Source organism: Sinocyclocheilus rhinocerous, unplaced genomic scaffold (assembly GCF_001515625.1).
Source record: "Sinocyclocheilus rhinocerous isolate Xijiao unplaced genomic scaffold, SAMN03320098_v1.1 scaffold492, whole genome shotgun sequence".
Taxonomy (NCBI): domain Eukaryota; kingdom Metazoa; phylum Chordata; class Actinopteri; order Cypriniformes; family Cyprinidae; genus Sinocyclocheilus; species Sinocyclocheilus rhinocerous.
In genome coordinates this window covers 57,296-81,105 of record NW_015626069.1, presented here as the reverse complement: position 1 = coordinate 81,105, position 23,810 = coordinate 57,296, and the positions used below count along the sequence as shown (strand labels likewise).

General features: G+C 36.6%; 2 protein-coding genes across 2 annotated transcripts in view; one reads left to right on the top strand and one right to left on the bottom strand.

The window, feature by feature from the left end:
* LOC107710047 (hippocalcin-like protein 1) overlaps positions 1 to 18,622 on the top strand; it is a 34,440-nt gene extending 15,818 nt beyond the window's left edge. The window contains exons 2-5 of the mRNA XM_016514745.1: positions 9,278 to 9,424; positions 10,643 to 10,924; positions 14,540 to 14,645; positions 16,840 to 18,622. Of these exons, the coding sequence (XP_016370231.1) occupies positions 9,329 to 9,424; positions 10,643 to 10,924; positions 14,540 to 14,645; positions 16,840 to 16,937 (582 nt within the window). The 5' untranslated portion in view covers positions 9,278 to 9,328 and the 3' untranslated portion in view covers positions 16,938 to 18,622. The remainder of the gene's footprint in view (positions 1 to 9,277; positions 9,425 to 10,642; positions 10,925 to 14,539; positions 14,646 to 16,839) is intronic.
* Positions 18,623 to 20,136: 1,514 nt separating this feature from the next.
* Positions 20,137 to 23,810, bottom strand: part of LOC107710034 (keratinocyte-associated protein 3-like) — a 7,087-nt gene continuing 3,413 nt past the window's right edge. The window contains exons 4-6 of the mRNA XM_016514720.1: positions 22,657 to 22,848; positions 20,631 to 20,774; positions 20,137 to 20,371 (exon numbers count right to left, since the gene is read on the bottom strand). Coding sequence (XP_016370206.1) covers positions 20,153 to 20,371; positions 20,631 to 20,774; positions 22,657 to 22,848 — 555 coding nt within the window. The 3' untranslated portion in view covers positions 20,137 to 20,152. The remainder of the gene's footprint in view (positions 20,372 to 20,630; positions 20,775 to 22,656; positions 22,849 to 23,810) is intronic.

Sequence of the window (23,810 nt, the reverse complement as noted above, 5' to 3'; positions counted from 1 at the left end):
TGATTGTTTGATTTGGATGGAAGTGTCAGAGTTTTCGTGAATTTAGTTTGAGTATTTGGATTTGTGTTTAAGGTTTTGAGAAAAATGAGTGATGGTTTCAAGAAATGTGTTTTAGCAATTCAGAAAAACTGTAATATGACATATTTCTTATTTTGTTTAATATTTTTTATTTAGTAATAATTATGATCGTCATCATGGTTTTTATTATTAATATTATTTTATAGTCATGGTATTGATTATAATATCAATTATTATTATAGTATTATAATATCTGTCCTAAATACAGTTTTTTTTATTTTACAGTAAAATACTACAATAGTGATATTTCTCAATTTGTTTAGTATTTTATCTTAATAATTTATTATTTATTATATATTATAATTTATTAATATTATTATTACAATATAAAATTATTGTTATTATTTTATAGTCATATTGATATATAATCACACATTTTTTGTGCATCCCTACTAACAAGTACAGCAAACTGGTGCTTTTTTAAATCACATTTTATTATGATGACGCTGCTTCTTATCACAAAATAAGCATATTCTATACTGTAATAAAGGCTATGTCGATTAGCAATGGATTACAAATATACTTAATCATTATGAAAATACCTGAGATGGCTTGAAGAACACAGATAAACTATATATTGTAGCGGTTGAGTGTTTATTGTTTTTATGTTTCATCATTCAAAACATTTCTTTTTGTTCAGTTACAGTGATAGTGGTGCCTAACCGAACAGAAAACCGTGGGTAAAAAAAAACCGAGGTATATATTGAACCGTGGGCTAACTGTATTGTTGCATCCCTACCACCTATCACACAAAATACCCTAGAAACTGCATAGAAATGTGTTAAAATGCTCAGAACACCTTAGCAACAGCATAGTAACGCCCTGACAACCATTCACAACACTCTAGCATGGTGGTGCTGATTTTTGCACAGACGAAGTCTAGTTTGTATTTACTTTTCTTCTTGGGATTGAGAGAAGCTTGTATTCTACAGCAATATGTTCGCATACAACCTACTCATTGAGTCACTGCAAGAAAGCGTTTCATTAAAGGCTAGTCAATATTGTCTTTTGTTGAACAGAATAACCCTCCATCATTGTATTTAATGGACTGCATTCCTTCAGCAGCCGCAGTGAAACCAAATTATTGTTCCTGTAACAATAAACGACAGATGAGCAGTTATACTCTTTCAGCACCATCTGCAACTCTATCCAGCTTATGATGCAACTCACACACACATTCTGTATATATGCATGTGTGGACACACACATTATGCGCTCACACATAGGTCACAGAGGTCATCCCGTTTCCAGTGATTATCAGGCTTACACGCTCAGAGCGGGTCCAGTTGCTTTTGTTTATTATGATCAAGTGATCTGCCTACAGTATGCTGGCAGGGATGGCGGGACTTTCTTTATGCATCTCTCGTGAGGGTGGAGGAGGGATGGTGTAATAACGGCACACTACAGCCGACGTATGGGAAAGCATGTTAATGGAGGTGTAGGTCATAAGCTGGGGGAGATGCTCATAGCAAATATGTTCATCTGTCTGCTTATGCCATATTTTTCCTGCATATAATCTCTTTTCTCTCTCTCCCTGACTTTCTCTCTTTCTCGCTCTCTCAGAGTAATATCTCTACTGCTCTACGAATGTCATCGTATGGCCCTACTGTAATCACACTGAGATATGTTTTGATTCCTTTGTGACCCTCATTAACTGTCATGATTAAAAACAGCACTAGTGTCAGAGCACTTCTCTTGTGGTTAGCTTGCAAACTGAAACACACAAAGTTTGGTGAATATGGTTGTTTGGAGCTTCAGTTAGATGATGTGATATATAATTTGTGAATGTTTTTGGTGCTTGACCATGCATAATTAGTTGCTATGCAGTTGCTAGAGTGTTCTGGGTGGTTTTCAGGGTGTTGCGAATCTTTTGACAAGGTGTTTTGAGTGATTCTTTTGGTGCCTTGCTATACAGTTGCTAGGGTGTTCTGGGTGGTTGCTATGGCTTAGCAAACACCAGTAACAAACAACATTTTTAGATTTTTCAATCAGACACCAAACACTCCGAATATATGTAAGCAATAAGGTACGAGAGGCCTTCGTGATAAGTTGCAACCCCTTCAGCCGTGACTTATTCACAATACAGCACACCTCGAGTACATTATTGCTTTTATAAAATGGTTACCACACAATACAAATATTAAAACCAAAAATGTATTTATTGATATGTTATTTTTTTTAAGTAAATTCATTAAATGCTATCCTTCCGCTAAAAAAAAGTTGTTCCTGAGAGCAACAGTAAACGGCAAGAGAACCGTTGGATGAAGCGGTCATAGCTGTGCTTTATCGTGAATAAAACACAGCTGTTGACCAATCAGAATAAAGGAAATATATACAGCAGTTCGCGTCATTTCCTGATGCCATTCTCCCCTCCTTTCCTCATCATTTCCTGTTCTCTTTCTACTGTCCCATCAATAAAAATGGGAAAAAGGCCAAAAATCTCTCCATACACACCCAGCCAGTGCTCTTCCATCTCTCTGATGGGCAGTCAGCTGAGATCAGCTGCAAGTCCCTGTTGGCAAGAGGTATGAAATGACGTCTATAATGTGAGCTGACTGAGGGGACCTCACTCACCGAGGACACAGCCTCATTCTTATTTTTACCTCCTTCATTAGTGTCCTTTCTCCATCTACCTCTCACTCTCTCTCTTCCTCTTTCTCTCTCTCTTTCTCAGTCTGTTCTTGTTATTATGTCCTCTAGTCCCTCCCTCTCTCTTGAGTAAAGTGAAGCAGATTCATTGATTCAGGTCAGGGCTCAACCCCTGCTGTCTTTATTAAAAGCCATACCTGACAGCTGGATGAAACGAGTGCTGCTACGCTCAAATGTTAAATCAAATCTAGAAACATCTAGAAATGGCTTTAGAGTATTTTTTAGACGCTGATGTCACATCACAGGATTGTTTAGCAGCTAAACTGTGCTTTGAAATCTGCATTTAGATTTACCGTGTTGTTGTACACTTGTGGAATGAGATTGGCAGGCAGCCGTTAGCCTCTGTAAGCTCCGAAATTTGATGGATTGGGGATTTCAGCACAGTGTTTTTAAGAAGAAGGTCTGTCTTTTGGCTCATGGGAGATGTTCTTGTTTATTGTCAAAATGTCAGCGCAAGGATTCATTTTGTGAGGTGTTTGTGTGTGTGTGTGTGGTGAAAAAATGTTGTAATTTATCTCCTCACTACCACACAGAAGGAGAAAATCAGAAAGAGAAAATGGCTCTGTTCCAAAACATAGTGAGCTGCCTTATTGTCTACTGCCTACATACTGTAGGCAGCTGCCTTCTAAGAAAGCATACTAACCTCATGGAACCTCCGACTGATTGACCTGAATGATTTGGAACACTCTACGATGGCAGCAACTCAAATAGCCACACAAATAGCATTCAAATAGAGATTGCCATTAGCATGTTGCTAAGAGTGGAATACTCTGATAAGCATAAAAATATGCACATTTTTCCCTCAAACCAGTTAAGTGCAAACCCCACTCCCAAATCATTTAACATTTATCAGTTAACTCAATCACGTAGTTACCTGTAAAGAAAAGGTCAGACTTAATGGACTCAACTCAGAGCTCAGAAAAAAACTCCAGTCGCGACAAACAATAATGCATATCAGGATGTACTACTAAAGCTAAGGCTAAGGTTAGGGATAATGGTTAGTATTTTGTTTTAGCATTATGACGACAATCAGCACTGCGACTGAAATATTGAGAATCAGCTGCAGGGTGGGTTTGCGCTTTACTGGTCGGGGGGAATAAAAATCATGTTAAAAATACACAGCACCCACAAATATTGTAATATAGTCCATTTGGATTTTTCTTTTTTGAATAAAATATATTTATAATCGACATTTCTCTCACTTCATCTGTCAATTTATTTTCTTGGTCTGTTATTTAACAGGTTAATTTAGTGTGATCAGTTATATTCAAGTCCCCTTCAAACATATTGACAAATTCAATTGTAAAATGGACTGTGGACCAGTAATAGACTAATGTGCAAGTAAATGAAAATAAAACAAATAATAATAGACTTCTAAAGCTACTTTATCATTTTTATTCATTGATTTTATCCATCTTTAGTCAAGTCAAGTCAAGTCAAGTCTGCTTTATTGTCAATTCTTCCACATGTACAGCACATACATACAGAGAATTGAAATTGCGTTACTCTCAGACCCTTGGTGCATAACAGTAGAACATAAAATACAGATAGATGCAGATTCAATATAAAATAAAATACAACTATACAAATAAGGTCATGTAAAAAAAATTAAAAATAAAGCACCACAAGGCACATGGCAGATAGAGTGCAAACCAGTGAAGTAAACAAACAGTGCAGATATAATGATTGCCTTGAATCTTTAATAATGTATTGTCTTCAAATGATACACACTGAGGGGTTTTTCTCACCAAATATTGAAATGCTGTATGTAGTATGTTATTAATTTGAATAAAACTGTTAATCAGTTGACAGCCTTGAATTTTTTCAGAGCTTTACACAATGCCTTATTGCCTTCCCCACAAGGGATACATCCCAAAATGGTGGTATATTAACAGGTAGCGTAATTATGCTTTCTTCTTTTTGGAACAGCTGGGCGGCTATGATTTCTTAAAATGCTGCCTACAGAGACAACTCAATAGGTTTTGGAACAAGACTTTTGGGAAAAAGAGAGAGAGAGAGAATTTAGAAAGAGAGATGGCTCATGCAAAGGTTGCGCAATTAGAATGAAACTTTAGAGGAATTAAAAGGGTCTTAAGCAAATGAAATCAAGGAAGGGATAGAGCTGGCGGATTATAAAGGAAGAGGCAGAGAAAGAGATGGCGGCTGATTTAGAGAGATCAAAAGTCATTTGTTGGGTCAGACTGATTCTCTCATTACCTCTGTTTCTCATAAATGGATGAGAGATAGAAACGCAGGAGCGGGGAGAAAAATCAATTCTGTCATCCTCTTTCTTCTGCCTTTTTATAGATGCAGGAATAAGATACTCTTGTTGTAAGATTCATCTTTTGGCTCTTTCTCCCCTACTCTGATGCACTGTAACTCCCTCCTTTCATTTCTCTTTTCTCCTCTCAACCTTGCACTTTTATTTCACTGGTGTGCAGTGGCTCATCACTCTCTTGCTGGTGGGGATTTTAATGAGGCTCTTGTGTTTCAGATATTCAGCCTCCTCAGCCCTCAAGCTTTCCCACACAACAAAACAACTCTGGGGCGATTTCACTAAACCGTTGTGGCTCTTTTGAACGTGGTACACTAAGTGTTCGCGATCCAGTTTTAAATGGGAACTAAATGCACTGATTATTTAAATGAAGCATTTTTGTCAAAGCAAACATGGCTACTTATAGATGTGCTTGAAGAAATTTTTGTTTATGTTGTGCTGACCGATACTTCAGTTGCCACTATACTGACACCTGGTGGAGTGGATGCAACATTGTGCACACGCAAAGCAAACAATGCAGTTCTTTGCGTGAATTTTCACCTCTGTCTTGTTCCCAGAGAGCACAGCATTACTCTCCTTTTCATCCATCCATCCATCCCTCCACAGCTGGATTTGCAGTCCAGATGTTGCTGACCCACATACAGGAGAGGAACAGCTGTCTGCAGGATGGGGTGGGAAGGCTGTCCTGGATTTTAACAGTCAGAACAACCACTAACACATGTGGGACACTGTGTAGCGAGAGAGAATTACCCCTTAAGCCCAAACATCCAGAGGAAGAAACAAGAGAAACTGCACAGAACAAGAAAAGGAGAAATTCTGTTTGAGGTTGCGAGGGAGTGTGTGCGCCAGCGTGCTTCGGCATATCCGACTTTCTGGTATCTGCTGTCATCAGGGGTTTTCAAGAGCACTTGTCCCATTTCTATGTCATAAATAAGCTCTGTTAGTAATTTCGTTTTTTGTGAACTTTTGTATTTGCAGGCTTTTCCAGATGAACATTTTATTGCTCAGAGGTTGCCCGTTCATTACACAGGAGGCTTAAAGTCAACACGAAATCAGATATGATCCCATTTACTTTTTTCATGCTCTTGCCTGGTATTATAGTGAATGATTTATCGGTGTACATTATTCCATAAAGGAAAGACTTTTATAATAGATTTCTATTTTTTATACATTAATAAATGCTGTTCTTTGAACAGACTAATCTAAGAAACCTGAAAAGTATCATGGTTTCCAAAAAATATTAAGCAGCACAACTGTTTGACATTGATAGTAATAAGAAATATTTCTTGAGCATCAAATCAGGATATTAGAATGATTGATATGAGACACTTTGCCAACACAGGTATTAATTACATTTTAAAATATATTAATAAAATATTTAGAATACAGATATATTGAATTGAACAGATATATTGAATTTCCCAATATTGCTGTTTTTACTATTTTTGAGCAAATAAATGCAACTTTGGTAAGCGAAAACATTAAAAACATTAAAAAATCTTACCGACCCCAAAATTTTAAATGATATATGTGATAATAGAATTGAGAATGGCATAAAAGTTCTTATTTAAACCTCTGACTTCTGAGTGCAGGTTTGCTGAGTGTGATTTTGGCTAATCTAAGCGTAGTATGAGAGCTTGCTGAGAACCAGAAGACTATTAGGGTGTTTTTTGCAAGAAAAAATTATAAGAAGCAGGATATTTAAACTCTTTTCAAAGGAGAAACACAATATTTAAAAGATCTCACTGGTGATTTTCCCTCTGGGAGTAGCCAAGAAACAGTTATGTGAGAAAATGTAAGTGGATGAAGTCATTTCATTCTTTATATATTGCCCTCATCTTCCTCCAGATGTCTTTTGTTCCACTCTTCTTAGCTGGAGCTAAGGACATTTTTTGGGGGGGTTGGGGGGGAGGCTCGGTTCAGTCTTTTTTTATAAAGTCTAATGAATGAAGAGTGCTATAAACTAGCATGACATGTCTCAGTGTGAGTGATGACATTCAAGCCCTGGGGAATGGCACACCTTCCAGTATATCAGCAAGGTGTCTGTTACGCAGAGAGAGACATGTCGCTTGACAATGCACTGCTACCCAGTTGGAGTTTTTTTCAGGTGCAGATGCAGATGAAGACACAGTTACTTCGTCCTGTAGTTTCAGTTTTTTATCGCCTGTCAGTTTTCTGGTTCCTATAGAAGGCAACTTAGAACACAAATGCTATAGAAATCCAGCAAATATCGAAAGGGCTGGTTAAGGCACATAATCAGACGGCATAATGAAAACAACATGCACGGCACAGAGCCATTTGCGTGTCTGCTGGTCAGTCCAACACCAACACTCGGCGGTGATGCTCTTTCATCACCACTGGGCCTGCTGCCAGTGTAAGCTGCTCCTGCTCTGCATTCTTGCCATTGTTGTTATTTTTTCTTTCCCATCAGCCCTCCCCACACACACTCCCTCGTTGGCCTCGTTGTGATCCCTGTGCTAAATCATTTGCTGTAGCTTCAACCCTAAATGGCTAAGTCTGGAGATCAGCCTCAAGCTATAAGTATGACGTGTTTGGGACATATAATCACAGGACTCAGCCGAGGTTAAAGACTTTGAACCTTGGAGCCTGATGAAGGGGGGACAATACCAATGGTATTATTTGGATGGTATCCTATGATGGCCTTTTGATTTTGCAAGGAAAAACACGTACAAACTTGTGTATCACTATAATTGCATTTAGGGCGGTGCAATTTTGGTGAAAATTTTTGATTTTTCTGATTAAAAATTACAAAAATGGGAAGATGATTGGTGCATGTTGTGTTCCCAAATGCACGTTACAGAAACCCCAAATACAGAGCAGATGGAGTTTATGTGGAGCAGCATGTATTGTGAACCAAGCCTCACTGAGAAACTGAAAACTCATGAGGTTCATGAGCTGCTGATGTGCAAGTGAACACAGTGCCATGCTTCACTCTGAAATAAATGTAATTATATTGCAGTCTAAATTTAAGTCATATTGCGATTTATTTTGATTAATTGTGCAGCCCTCATCGCAATGCAAAATAGTTAACTTCAATATATTTGTAATGACTTACTTAAAGGGATAATTCACCCAGAAATTAATATTCTGTCATCATTTACTCTCCCTCATGTCTTTTCCAACCTGGCTTTCTTTCCTTTGTGGAACATAAAACAAGATAATTTGAAGAACTGCTTTTTTTTTTTTTTTGGCTGTTTTTATTGCAGACCCACCTCTAGCCACACCATGGAGTAATCTGAACTTGATCTGTGTTTTTTCGTAAAACAATGACTCCTCCCCCAGATCATGTAGCTGGGAGCTAAACATTTTTTTAAACCTCTCCGCTGGGGTTTATTTCTCCCTCGAGAGTACATGCACTCAGCATGGGGTAGGAAAATCAAATCAGACAGACTATCATCCGTAAATGTGCAAAAATTAGCGTCCCTGAAAGTGATACAGTTTGGAGGATGTTCTTTTTCTCAATGCTTATGTAAGGTAATTTAGCTTAAACTCAAACCGGGCTTTTGCCTCTATCGCATACTGTCAGATAATCTTTCTTCATTGAGCTCATACCACTCCCTGTGCGTTTGAGATCAATGTGCCTGGTGCTCAGTGCTGGATGCTGTCATATATCTTATAGAGTCTTGTTTGTGTGTACTGATCCTCCTCCAGTGTTTTTTACCATGGTGCAATGTGCGGCCTCGTATCCCTGCCCATCTTGCAGTAATTGTGGGTGGCTCTGTTATTAATTTGCGCAGGGAGCTAACTGTGATCTCAAAACATCATGAGAGAACGGCTGTTTTTCTGCCTCACATTTGGACCAATTAATTTGTACATTTCCTTTTGCAGCATTACAGACGTTTATGTATTTTTATCAGAGCACTTTTTGTGCCCAGGAAGTGAGAATGAGTCAGCTCAGAGGGGTACTATTAATTCACTAATGGATATGTTCATACACACATATACGAACACACGTTTGCACACAAACACACTAACTCTAATTATCCATGTAATATCAGGGGATACATTAGAGTTCACTGAGCCCTGATGGGTGTAACACCAGAGCAAGAGAGTTCAAACACACTTTGTTATGATTTGGAAGAAGCCTGTGGTTTTTAATTAGCTGAAATTTCATGTTCACGATGCCGTGACGGCATCTAATCACTTGACCCCTGGCCTCATAACTAAAACTCCTTCTTGCCATTTGAACTTGTAACCTACTCTAAAATGTTTTCAGGTCACCTCATTGGCCCTCATATAATTTTTTGCCAACAGGTCTGACCTGGGGCCTCGGCGTTGTCACTGCGCACACAGAGACATATCATCATGGGAAAACAGAACAGCAAACTCAGGCCCGAGATGCTAATGGACCTGAGGGAGAACACGGAGTTCACTGACCACGAGCTGCAGGAGTGGTACAAGGTGGGAACATCTTGAGACATGCACAGGTGCCGTGAATCTGGGGACTTAAGCCACACAAACTTTTTGAATTTTATTGCATTGCAAGCAAAATATCAAATCAAGTGGCATCAACAAATTATGCTAGATCTTTTCTCAGAATTAAAATTTTCCTTAGTATAATTGTTTTACAATAAAAACTATCTAAACATTCTTACAGTAAATCAATATAAATTTACTTGAGAAACAAAATGACTTTAGATATTAAGTCTTGTTTTCTGAAAATTCTGAAAATATATCTTGATTTAATACTATTTAGATATATGTACTGGAAAGCAATACAAAAATACTAAGTAGGAAAATAAAATTTTGCAATGGGTGCCTTTGGTCCAAAAACTTTTTGGACCCCTGTTTAATGTACATGGAGGGTAAATTATTGGACTTATAAAAATACAGATAAAGATAAATTCATGCTCTCCACCATACTTCAGAAAAATTAGCAAAAACTGTATCTTTAGGGGACACAACACTTTGTCACTGGGACAGTACCCTTAAAGGGACAAGTTTGAACCTTATCTACCACCAAAAGGTGCATATTAATATGTTGGAGTAGTAATATGTACCCTCAGGTACTACTATGAACCTTTTAGAGGTACATAAGATGCAAAGTTGTCCCTTTAAGGGTACTGTCCCAGTAACAAACAATTTTTGCACATTTGTTTCTGAGAATACATGGTGTTTATACATATATATGCATATTTTAACATGAAAACAAATATAGCATTTAATGTATGTCTCTATAAATGGTGGTCATGGGAAATGACTTAAAATACAGTAAGATATGTATTCCAAGGTTGGATGCCCCAGAGGAGACATGAATGCCCCTTGTACAAGAAGGTTAAGGGACCATGTATGTGTATATGTATGTAAATTTGAGCTACTATATTATGAGCCACAGTGGCCCTGGGGCTGAAAAAAGCAGATCATATTGTGAAATGACTGTCATATTTAATTTGTATACATTTTGTGCACTGTTGATGCAGAATTGAATGCAGCAATAGACTTTCCCACTTGGTATTAAACCTACAAACACCTTGGCTGATTGTGAAGGTTGAAGACTTAAGTGGAAATTTGGGGGTTTTGGGATGATTGTCTCTGACCTGAGATGTCATATTCTAATAATGGAGTCTATTAAACCATGCCACTTATGGCAATATGCTGTATGTTGTTCACTCTAAACAGGGGTTCCTGAAAGACTGCCCCAGTGGGCATTTGAACGTTGAGGAATTTAAGAAGATCTATGCCAACTTCTTCCCATACGGTGATGCCTCTAAGTTTGCTGAGCATGTCTTTCGTACGTTTGACACGAACAACGATGGGACCATTGACTTCCGGGAGTTCATTATTGCTCTGAGTGTGACATCGCGGGGAAAACTGGAGCAGAAGCTGAAGTGGGCCTTCAGCATGTATGATCTGGATGGCAACGGTTACATCAGCCGTGAGGAAATGTTAGAGATTGTGCAGGTCAGTGGCTTTCTGGGATGCGTGTACTGTAGTCTGCACCGTAAATCAACTCTTAAAGGGATAGTTCCCCAAAAATTAAAATTCTGTCATCATTTACTCACCCTTAAGTTGTTTCCAACCTGTAATATTTTCTTTCTTCTGTTGAACACAAAAGAGGATATTTGGAAGAATGTTGTTAAGGAAACAATTGACAGTAGCCATTGACTTACATAGTAGGGAAAAATACTATGGATCTTAATGGCTACTGTCAACTGTCTGGTTACCAACATTCTTCAAAATATTTTCTTTTGTGCTGAACAGAAGAAAGAAACTCATACAGGTTTTGAACAACATGAGGGTGAGTAAATGATGACAGAATTTTCATTTTTGGATGAACTCCTTTTAACAGAAAAAAGGTATTGTATATTGCATCCATACCTTTATTTTCTCACTGCTGTGATGATTTTGATGAACAAATATGGTTTATTGGACTTTAGATGTTAGATGCTAACTGCAAACTTTCAAAGCTACTGTTGGTTAGCTGGTCTCCCAGCCTTGTCAAACTGATGTTTAGCTGGTTGGCCAGCTGGTCTCACAGCCTGATCAGCTGACACACACCCAAAACACCAAAACAGTGTGGCCTAACCAGATTGGGCAGGCTGGAAGACCAGCTAACAGCCGTAGGCTTTTTCAGTAGGCTGGCCATTGAAACACTTCACAAATACACTGCAAAAAAGCCTGACCAACATAGCTTGCTGGTTACCAGAGTAATCGTGTAGTGATTATATTTTGTATTATATAACAGGGCCTGAACAGCATGCAGGATTGTTTTGCACCCAATTTTAAGCGTTCCCAAAAGGTCCGTAATTCCCACACACAAATCTTAACTATACCACATGGGTGAAAGTATTTGATAGACATAAAACCTGTAGGCAGTTTTGGAGAGAAGAGTGAGAAGCCGATTCTCTTCTTCAGCATCTCTGCATGAAATCAATATTTACACTATTTACTTTGTAAAAGCACATTGTTTGTTTTGCGGTGAACAGTTAATCTATGCAAGTTAATCCGCTGAAATAATTGTTTGTCTTGGTGATTTTTAATCAAAATCTGAACATGTGGCATTCCTTCTCTGATGATGACAGTTTGACGACTTGGGCAGAATATCCTTAACCACGCCCCCACAACCTTTAGTTTGATGCGAGCGAGAGGTGGAGAGGAGGTGCGCTAAAATAAAATCCTGCCTTCTATTTAATATTCTCTTTCAGTTGGAAATACGTCACAATACTTAAGTAAGGTCAGCCGCAACCTCCAGTTCACGGGGACTTTAAGCATCTGACAGATGTTCTGATTCTATTAACTATTCAGTAGTTGCACAAATCTATTCTAAGAAGGTTGGAAGCTTTGTTAAAGACAAATGGAGGAAAAACACCAAGACATACTGCCAATTTCCTAGGTGTTCACATTACTATCCAACCCTTGTGCTCAAAATGAGACAATAATAAGAATAAGAAAATAATGAGCCTAATAAAGTTCCATTTTCAAAAGCACAAACATAAAATAACATTTGAAAAGTTAAAAAAGTTGTAACTACTGTATACAGCACAGTTGGTGAAAATGAAAGTAATTATTAAATACAATTAGAAAATGTAAAAAAACATTATGTGCTAAATACAGTTTTATTTATCTTGTTATATTTATCTTATTTTATTTTTATAATGCAAAGTCATAATTTTTATAATATAATACTCTTTAGATCTGTTTGCTCTTTGCAATGGTTACTATTTACAATTTTTCATAGTGTGATTTTTGGTGAATTTTATTACAACCAGATTGGGTCAGTTTGACCAGCGAACTGCGTAATAATTATTAATTATAATAATAGTATATGGAAACTACAATTTTATTACAGCCAGTTTGGGTCAGTTTGACCAGCGAACTGCGTTATTATTATTAATTATAATAATAGTATATGGAAACTAATATTTTATTACAGCCACTTTGGGTCAGTTTGACCTGCGAACTGCGTTATTATTATTAATTATAATAATAGTATATGGAAACTAATATTTTATTACAGCCACTTTGGGTCAGTTTGACCTGCGAACTGCGTTATTATTATTAATTATAATAATAGTATATGAAAACTAATATTTTATTATAGCCAGTTTGGGTCAGTTTGACCAGCGAACTGCGTAATAATTATTAATTATAATAATAGTATATGGAAACTACAATTAAAAAACAATAAAAAAAATTATTGTCTCCATTTTTTTTAATTCATAGATAATAACGTGACCTTTCAATTATATTTTGACCTCTGAACTAGAAAATGTCCCTGGTTTCCATTTCAGAAATCTACTCACCTTTTCTTTCAAGCAAGGTTTTCATTCAAGGATTTGTGATTTCTAAAAGTTCAGGCTTATTGAGCACACTAGTCTTATGACGATCAATCTTGGCTCAAGAAATCCTCCTGTTCATTGACTTCTGTAGTGACTTTGTGTCCTTATAATGTCAGATGAAAGAAAAACACTTGCTTTTATCCTTGAAGAAATGAACAAAATCTAAATACTTGAAGGAAACAGACACAATTTGTACCCACCTAATATGTTGCTTATTAACAGTGCAGCCATAGCCTTTCATGCTCCTCTTACTGCAGCATGCCTCAAATTTTTTTCTCTTTTAATGTGTGTGAAATTATTCATCAGATCAGAATTGATCATTAAGAGACATATAGACAATATTTGAGCTAGCCTGCTACCATATACTCTTACTATTTCTGCAGTATATAGTATACCGACTGTGTAAATACTACACCATCTGGTTTTAAAAAAGTAGCATTGTATTCTCCTTCTAAACCAGCAGTCACTTCTAAGTGCACATACAGTACAAGTCTTCATAATTTGCAGAAAGCACAGAGATGAGCAGCCTGACCCCTGGTGGAGAGATCAAACACAAACATTAGCGCGCTGTCCCAGATGATCGCTCCCCTGTCAGCCTGTGCTGTGGGAGTAGAGAAGCTATTAGCATGTGCTTAGCATGCTCAGTTGGTACCATTCTCCCTCAGCTAGGTTTGGCAAAGCTCAGTTCTGCACGATGCCCCTCGACTAGCAAAGCCTGTGGGGAAGATCGCGGAGATAGGGGGAGGGCCGTAGTGCCCAAGTTGGCTCTCTTCTCTGTTGGATTAACGAGTTAAATTTAACTGGGGTTTATCCCTGTGTGTGCAGAACGGCGGGATTATCCGCAAGCTCATGGAGGTTACAGTTGGCTGGCACTCAGAGATTGCAGCGTGTTGCATATTTTATCACGGCGGCTGCTTTTAAAAGGTGGAGGGCTAAGCCGAGAGTACGGCACCAGCAGTCTGCCCAACTGTGAATATCATTATCCCTCAAAAACATTACATAATTGATTGACTTAAAACCGACATCTCTGATTTAGTGGGTATGGCAAGTAAATGAGCTGAAAAAGCCTATGAAGTTTCCCTGCTCGGGTTTGCTTTCTGCTTCATGGCTCATGGTGAACCTCAGTGCAGGATGAAATGCTAATGGAGCAGAATATTGGATAAGCCTAACCTGTGAAGGCCAGATAAAGGTGGTCTGCTGATATTTTAACCTGGTTCATTATTCATATCTTTAACAGGCCATTTATAAGATGGTGTCTTCGGTGATGAAAATGCCTGAGGATGAATCCACACCAGAGAAGAGGACAGATAAGATATTCAGACAAATGGACCTGAACAATGATGGTAAGATGTGGACCAGTTCTTGACTGTTTGAATACATTTTGTATTGAAATCTCAAAATGGCCTGGTGTGATTATTAAATAGCAAAAGCGTGTGATTTAATTAAATAAGTGTATAGTCTGTGTGCATTCAGAGCATGTGTAGGCCTCATGAAAGAGCATAATGCTCCGATTACTGATTAACTTGTAAAAAGCTATATAATTCTAGCTACAGTGCCCTCCACTAATATTGGCACCCTTGGGAAATATGAGCAAAGGCGGCTGTGAAAATAAATTTGCATCATTTATCTTTTTGATCTTTCATTCAAAAAATTCACAAAATTCTAATCTTTCATTGAAGTAAAACAATTGAAAGTGGGGGGAAACTCACATTATGAAATAAATGTTTTTGGCCACAATTATTGGCACCTCTAGAAATTCTTATGTGTAATATCTCTGAAGTATATTCCCATTCATATTTAAAAAATCTTTTAGCACACCAGGGTGACTAGGAGCATGAAATTGTCCAGCCATGACTTTCTGTTCCACAGGATTATAGATATGAGGAACACAAAGACCAAATTCCCTTAATCATCCAACACAAGGAGTAAAACCAAAGAATATAGTTCTGATGTGCAGCACAAGATTGTTGAGCTTCACAAAATAGAAAGTGGGCAATAATTAAGAAGTTCCAATCAAGGAAAGATGTTACAAATCTGCCTGGAAAAGTGTGTGTGTCGATATCGTCCTAATGCTCGGTTAGAGGAGAGTTTGTGTGGCCAAAGACTCACCAAGGATCACAGCTGGAGAATTGCATGGACAGTTGAAACTAAAAAAAGAGTTTTTTTGGCAGCAAACCCACCAGATGGTACCCCATGTCCACGGTTAAATATACTGCTGGATCTTTAATGTTGTGGGCCTATTTTTCTGCTGGAGGTCCTGGACATCTTGTTCAGATACATGGCATCATGGATTCTAGCAAATACCAACAGATACAAAATGTAAACCTGTTAGAAATCTTATAATGGGCCATGGTTGGATCTTCCATCAGGACAATAATCCAAAACAAACATCAAAATCAACACAAAAAAAAAAATCACTGAACACAAAATGAAGCTTTTGCCATGGCCGTCCCAGTTCCTTGAGCTGAACCTTATAGAAAATGAAGCACCAACATAGAGCTGGGAATCTGGAGTGATTCTGTATGAAGAGACGGTCTCTGATCTCTTGTCAGGTGTTCTCCAAACTCATCAGGCATTATAAGAGAGACTCAGAGCTGTTATCCTGTGGAAAGGACGTTGCAATAATTGGGTGCCTATAATTGTGGCCAGTGTGAATACAGGTGTAAAAAATTATTTTCTTTTTTTTGTAAGAAATTAATATTGATGTGTGACAACTGGTGTACAAAAATAAATAAATAAATTTTATTCAGCATGGATGCATTAAATCGATCAGTAAAGTGACAGTAAAGACATTTATAAACATTTCAATTTTAAATGTTCTTTTAAACTTTCTATTCATCAAAGAAAACCAATCACAATTTCCAAAAAGCAGCACAACTGTTTTCAACATTGATAATAAAAAGAAATGTTTCTTGAGCAGCAAATCAGTACATTATATTAGAATGATTTCTGAAGGATCATGTGACTCTGAAGACTGGAGTAATGATGCTGAAAATTCAGAATTGCATCACAGGAATAAATTATATTTGAAAATATATTAAAATAGTGATCAGTTATTTTAAATTGTAATAATGTTTCAGTATATTACTGTTATTTATCAATAAATGCAGCCTTGGTAAGCATAAGAGATTTCTTTCAAAAACATTTAAAAAATCTTACTGACCTTAAATTTTTGAATGGTAGTGTACATGCAAATGAAGAAATTACAACAGAAATATATTTATCAAATATAAATTAACTTCCAATAATACTATTAAAATTAGTAATCACCAGCAATAACTCAACATTATATTACAATAATATATGCAACAATACCTTTACTGCAGACTAAAAAGTTGACCAAAAATGTTGAATTTCAATATTAATATACTGTATATATATATAATATATATATATATATATATATATATATATACTGTATATATACACTGTATATATATAATCATGCACCCCAGTTCTTAGCAAATATCAGGTCAGGTCTTGCGGTGTCTTTTCTCACAACTTTTTCTCCCCACCATTTCTGTCTTCCCATTCTAGGCAAGCTGTCTTTGGAAGAGTTCATAAAAGGTGCCAAAAGTGATCCCTCCATTGTGCGGCTACTGCAGTGTGACCCCAGCAGTGCTTCGCAGTTTTGAGTCGCTCCAGACAAGCAGCACTCAATGCATGAAAGCTCTTATATCTCATACTTCTTTGTGTTCCAGACAGAAGAGTTTTAAGAAAAAAGTGCAACAATTTTACTTTCAGTTTTTCCCAGAATGGACATGTGTACATCTGAAGAACAAAGACAACACCTGCCAGGACATTCTCTGTCTGGTGCGTGTCATCCGTCCTTGTCTCTGCAGAAGCTGATGGAGTACTCGACTCCAAAAAATATATATAAAAAAAGCGGCTGATCGTGTTCCAGGGTCCAGCTTTTGCAAAGGAATTTTCCTTTTTAGGAATCGTGCATGCGCTTTTGACCTTCACCACCCCTCTTGTGTTTAATATCTGTGCTGTTTTGTTTCTCTTCCCCGTTGTTTTGTGAGGGCACAGTTCCCCATCTATTTTTTATATTGATATTTATGTGTATATACAGTATAAATGCATATAGAAACATGTTAGGACTACAAAGGAAGGCAGTTATAGACGTCTTTTTACTCACATGCATCTTACGGCAGTATTATGTAGCTTTGGGCAGTATCCAGATTTTAGCCTCTAATTGACCCAGTGGACTGATGGACTGAATGTTGGGATTTTTCTGCTCTGGCGCTCATGATCTTTATTTTACAACGAGAAGGCTGAGAATCTCATTCTTGAATTCTGTTCATTTAATTTTGTTGTTGTTGTTGTAAATATGTGGTTTGCTTCCATTATTTCGTTATTGTTATTTTTTTTGTGCATTTTTATGGTGTTTATTTTACGAGTGGTGATTTTATTACTGTCACAACGAGATGTGAGACACTTGGTGATGTATTATGCCATTTGGAGTAAGTTGTTAGTCATTCGAGGCTTTTCAGTGCATTGTGGGAAATTTTTGCATCAGGGGACACATTCCGTTGAATGGAAGACACTGGTAGCACATATCATTTGAAGCGCTTCATCTGTGTGCGTGCGGTTATGCGCGTTTGTATGTACGCAAGAGTGACGGTTTGCATGTTTTGGTGTATGTATGCGTCTGTGCTAACTTTATAGTCACATTGTGTAGTTCAATTCGATATCTTTGTATGGAAGCAAGTTTTTGGACCCTGATTTGAAGCAGCAAACTCGTGACACCTTGATCCTGCATCATATGGTACTCAAAATCACAACCTTAGGTTTCCATCAACAACATAGACAGGAATGTACAATGTTATAATTTATAATCATGTCTCACCTTTAGATAAAGAGTTTGAATCCCGAAAGCGATCACTAAGGGCTTATTTCCACTCTTGAATCAACAGGTGTAAAGAGAACACCACTGCTTTGGTTTTTCTTTTCGTTTTATGCAGCGACTGACATTCCATGACCTGAATTCTCCAGGTGCTCCTGCTTTTGTAACATACAGTTTTAGTTCGTGAACTCCATACATGCCCACTCTCAATACATGTGTAGCTGTCTCACTTTGCTGGCATCTATGTTGCTTCCATATTTGTACCGAGACCATATTTGATGCTTCACCCTCTATGGCAACTTTCCTCTATTATGTTGCATGAAAACCTCATGCGAGGACATAATGATTGTCCCCTTTTACTGACGTTGAAAAATATACTTATGTGTTTAGAATGTCGCCTGAGAGTGATTCTTACACAACACTGACATACTGTACACTTAATGTTGTGTCAGTTACTTATTGATAAACATGGTCATGTGATCACAAATTGCAAAGGTATTTAGCAGAACTGTGTGGCATTCAAAGTTGAATTTAAAATACCTTGAAAATTCCAATATGATTCCTGATTTTGGATTGAAGGTAGCAACAAACAGGATGCAAAATGCAATTTGAATAGGAATGTAAAGAACATAAAATGATTCAAATTAATTTAAATTTAAAGAAATACATGTAACTTGTTTCAAAGACTTTTAAATTTGAAAGTCTTATGTAGACAAACAGACAGACAGACAGACAGATATTTTATTTTATTTTTATAATTAATTTAGAATTTTATTTCAGTTTTACTTTTAGTTTCAATTTAAAAAATTTTTTTATTTCCAGTTCATATTTGTGCTTCAACTTAAACTTATTTCAGTTTAGTTTATGTTTTTTTAAATTTAATATTTATATTTTATTAGATAGATAGATAGATAGATAGGTAGATAGATAGATAGATAGATAGATAGATAGATAGATAGATAGATAGATAGATAGATATTAGGCTATTTAGTACGTTTATTAAATTGATGCTGGTGATTTTAGATTTTGGGGAATTTTTGACCCTCCAATGTATGCAAAACCTGACACAGGTACACTTTCTCTAGACACCATAAAAGTTTTAAAAAAGGTATGTTTAGTGTATCAACACAACACATACGCAAAGTTGCAATACATGAGTGACAAAACATCAGATCCAACCTGCACAAGCACCAGTGTAACATTCACCTTTCTTCAGAAGTGTTTAAAATGCACTTGATCCCTGAATGATGCCAGAGCCACACTGTAAAAAATGACCGTGAATTTAACGGTAAAAGACTGTAAAAATGCTACAGTAAAATCCTGTTAAATGGTTAATGGTAAATTCCCCTACTATATACGGTGAAAAACTGTATTGGACATTACATGTATTGGACATTCATTTTACGGTAGTATACCGTATTTGGAAGTGAAAAAGTGAAAAAGCGTATAATTTACAGTGAATAACCGTAAATTGACATTCCCAGAATTCCCTGCATTACATTTCAAATGTGATGTTTTTTTGTTGAAATAACTCTTTATTCTTAGTTTTTTCCTATCAGTTTTGTATATTAGGTTTGTGTGTTACACCTAATGTTGTTAAATGAATGTTTATTGCATTATTTCAGTTTCACATGTGTTACCATGATGGTGTTTAGTGTTTGTGTGAATGACACTGTGCACCTTCTATATATGTTATTATCTAAAAGCTGCTTGTGATGGGCTTTGGTTCATCATGTCACTTTCTCATCACCACCTGCATTTGGTGGTTATCAGTGTATTACAAAGGTACAAAACAGATTTTAGTACTTCAATAGGTTGGTATATAATAACATTTTATCAGTTAATGAAATTACGGTATTTAACTGTAAATTTAAGTTACAACCGTAAAACCTAAAACGTTGCTACCGTATTTTTTACGGTAAAATTCCGGCAACCACAGCTGCCGGTTTTCTACCGTAAATTTTACGGAATTTTTTTTACAGTGCATGGTCCGCTTCATAATCAGATCCAGATACTGGACCTTTCCAGCGCCGCCCGGTTGAACGGGGATGCGGAGTGGTGCTGGCGGTACTGACCGAAGGACACGGAGCCGTACGGCCGTGAGTTGGGTGGCCTGTGCCGCTCTGGGGGTCTAATAACGGACAGCTTCCGCTCCTCATCTTCTTGGCAACGTCGGGATGAGGGTGAATAACAGGGCTCGGCTGCTCTTGGGGTTTTCATCTGAAATGGAACACAGTGATGCCGCTATACAGTACAGTATGACTGCAGTATGAGTCACCGAGCACACCCTCTACAGACGGGACCGTGAGTCAGTCACACACGTGTTGGTTAGTATTCCCTCAAGCATCTATTAGGAGGACCGCATGAGTTGTCAGATGTACAACTGAAGACTTACAGGATGAGTCCACCTACGCCAAAGTGCTGATTATTTTTATTAGTGCAAATTTGAGCTCCCGTGAGAATCAGTGCCAGCACATACCAATCTGCTCTCATCTTGTAAATGTTGTTTGCGGAGGCACCAGGGCAGACCAAGGTAGGAGATGGAGACCTTAAATAAGCGGTATGAGAACACCATCTCCACTGCACTCATTAGTATCAGTGGGACCCACAGGACTATCGTGCTCTGAGAGAGAGAGAGAAAATATAGAAAGCCTTGATTTATTGCATATATTTACTGTGAGTGCACTGGGTGATCGTGACCAGTGCAACTTTTTACTTACTGTTTACAGTTTGTTCCTTTTCTGTGCATATGTATATATATATATATATATATATATATATACAAATAAAAAAATTGTATGACTGGTATTTAATTTTGACAGTGTATATATTTTAATAGTGTGTGTTTATGTATATATATATATATATATACACAATATATATATATATTGTATATCTTGGTAACACTTTACAATAAGGTTCCATTTGTTAACATTAGTTAATACGAACTAACAATGAAAATAGCTCTAAACCATTTCTTAATCTTAGGTAATGTTAATTTTAACATTTAGTAATACATTAATAAAATCAAAAGATAATATGGACCCTTTTCACATTTCCTGGATTCTCAGAAGCGGATGTCGTGAGCAGAAATAACAATATAAAACATTGCTAGATTTAGGATTAATCACAGTCAACAGTTGTATTTTTATTAACTAATGTTAAATATTAATAAATGCTGTAACAGATGAATTAGTCATTGTTTGGTAATGTTAGATAATTCAATAACTAATGTTAACTAACTTTAGTTAATGTTACCAATGTTATCCATTAATGAAAATGTCCAATAGTGGAGGGGTTACTGAGAAAAAACAAGCAGTTTTTGGCTGATCATGTGATCTTGGCCCCAGTTAGGCTACTGATATGGCTAAAACATTTTGAACATTCACATTACTATTAATTTCTCTTTGTAAAACTTTTTAATGAGGAAAAATTACTAAGTGCACTTTTAATGAGTAGAGACTCACATTGTGAACAAAATGATCAGATCCAATGTGCTCCTTTGAATAGCTTGACTAAAAATAGGAATTATGACAGAAGAAAATGTTCTTTCAAATGTGCACATTTTTTATTTTAAGTTAATGAGCACTATATGATGAAATCCAGTGGAAGAATATTGCATCAGAATATCTCAAGTTTAATACTAACAACACTGGCAATTCTAATAAACCCCAGTTTAGCCATTAAAAAAATTTAATATAGAAATTATATTTATATAATTACACTCTCATAGCAAACCAACTGTGAATTAAATCAAGGGTCTTGAACCTTTTTTTAGACCGACGATGCCCTAGTGAATAGAGAATATAGACCTTAGTCAGACCTTAGTCAGGGCCATGTTTAATTTTTGACAAGAATGAAAGCAAGGCTGTGAGGGACAGAAGTACAGTGCGTTTAATGGATTTGTACTATATTTTAACAACACAGCAATTGTTCAGCTGACAAAATAACTTCCCAAAGGTTTCAGTAAGCAAAAACTGCATAAAACAGTTTTGAAAGTAGTGAGTTGTGAAAATTATGTGATACTGAAAAAACTATTTTTGTCCACGGTAAATTCAATATGACGATTTCCCTGACTAAGGTCTGTTGTTACATACTGCATAAAAATTAATGTTTTTTAAACCGTCATTTTAAGTCTGGCCTAAAATAGCATGTGTATAATACCATATTAATTTATTTACATACTCTTTTAGGATGCTTACATTGCAAAGCTTTGAAAAAATTTCATTATTTGTTCACAGAGTCATGCGTTTTATTTTTGCTTAATACATTTTAACATGACAGGGACAATTAGACATTTAGCTGAACTTTAGCTTCTTTTAGTTTGAAGTTAACTGACTGTATTAGTTAGCTTGAGGGTAATTAGTTCTACTGCAGACCCCTTGCTGAAAATCCCTGCATTAAATAATTTCTATACAATTATTGGTGAACCAGAAACTTATTTGAAATGTACATATTTTTTCAATAGTCAGACTATTTTCTCTCATTTCTCCTTTTGTACTTACAAAAATACGTGTGGGGTCAAAAGGACACACATTGGCGATGGTTAGGTGACTCCTGCCATCACTGTAGCCGCAGTAAGCAAGCAATCTCTTGTCGTCATGAATGATAGTCTTTACCAAAGACACCATCAGTCCGATGACTGAAGCGGCAGCCACTAGAACAGCTACAGCACTTGACACAAACACTGACCAGGTCTACAATAAAAGAGAGCTGTTTTAGCCATATTAGCAAAGAGCTATTATCTCAACTGCCAAGCAAAGGATTTGTCCTTGCAGGCTTCTCTGTATCACAGGGGTTTAGTAAATTCTGAGCTGTGAAGGCACATGCAAGCTCTCTCACAAACCAGTGATCAAATGCTAGCGAGCTCGACACAAGCCCTGATGAATGAGAGAGGAAGCAGGTGTGTGCCACTGAGGCAGAAAGACGCAAGAGAGAGAGAGAAAAACATACGGAGAAAACTGACAGAGAATGCACAAACACATAAATCAATCACAGCACTTTCATGGGCTTGTTCTCTTTGAGTCTTGAAAGAAACTTTTTTGAAGTTCCTATTTGTGCAACCATGGTGGACCAACATCGAATGAAATTTGCATTTAATACAAATCTAGCTTTTATCTAAAGCACAGGTCTATGCTATTAGAAGATGATGTTCATGAAAGAAAGGCTGAGAAAAGATGAGAAAATAAATTTTACATAAATAAACTGAAGCTTACTTTTAGGATGAATATTATTTTATATTGACATTATTTTCATGACAGTTAAGAACATTTTCCCCTCAAAATTTATCATAAATTGTCCGGAAATATGTTTCAGAATTATATTGTAACTCTCATTATTTTTAATACATTTATGGTGAAATAATAATAATAATAATATATATATCATATTAGTACATATATTAGTAGTATAGAATTATAGTTTTTACTTCACAATCATGAAATATGAGTTGGAAATTATCTTAAAGGGGTCATATGATGTTGCTAAAAAGAACATTATTTTGTGTATTTGGTGTAATGAAATGTGTTTATGCGGTTTAAGGTTAAAAAAATACATTATTTTCCACATAGTGTACATTATTGTTTCTCCTCTTTGCCCCGCCTTTCTGAAACGCGTCGATTTTTACAAAACTCATCGGTCTGAAAAACGAGGTGTGCTC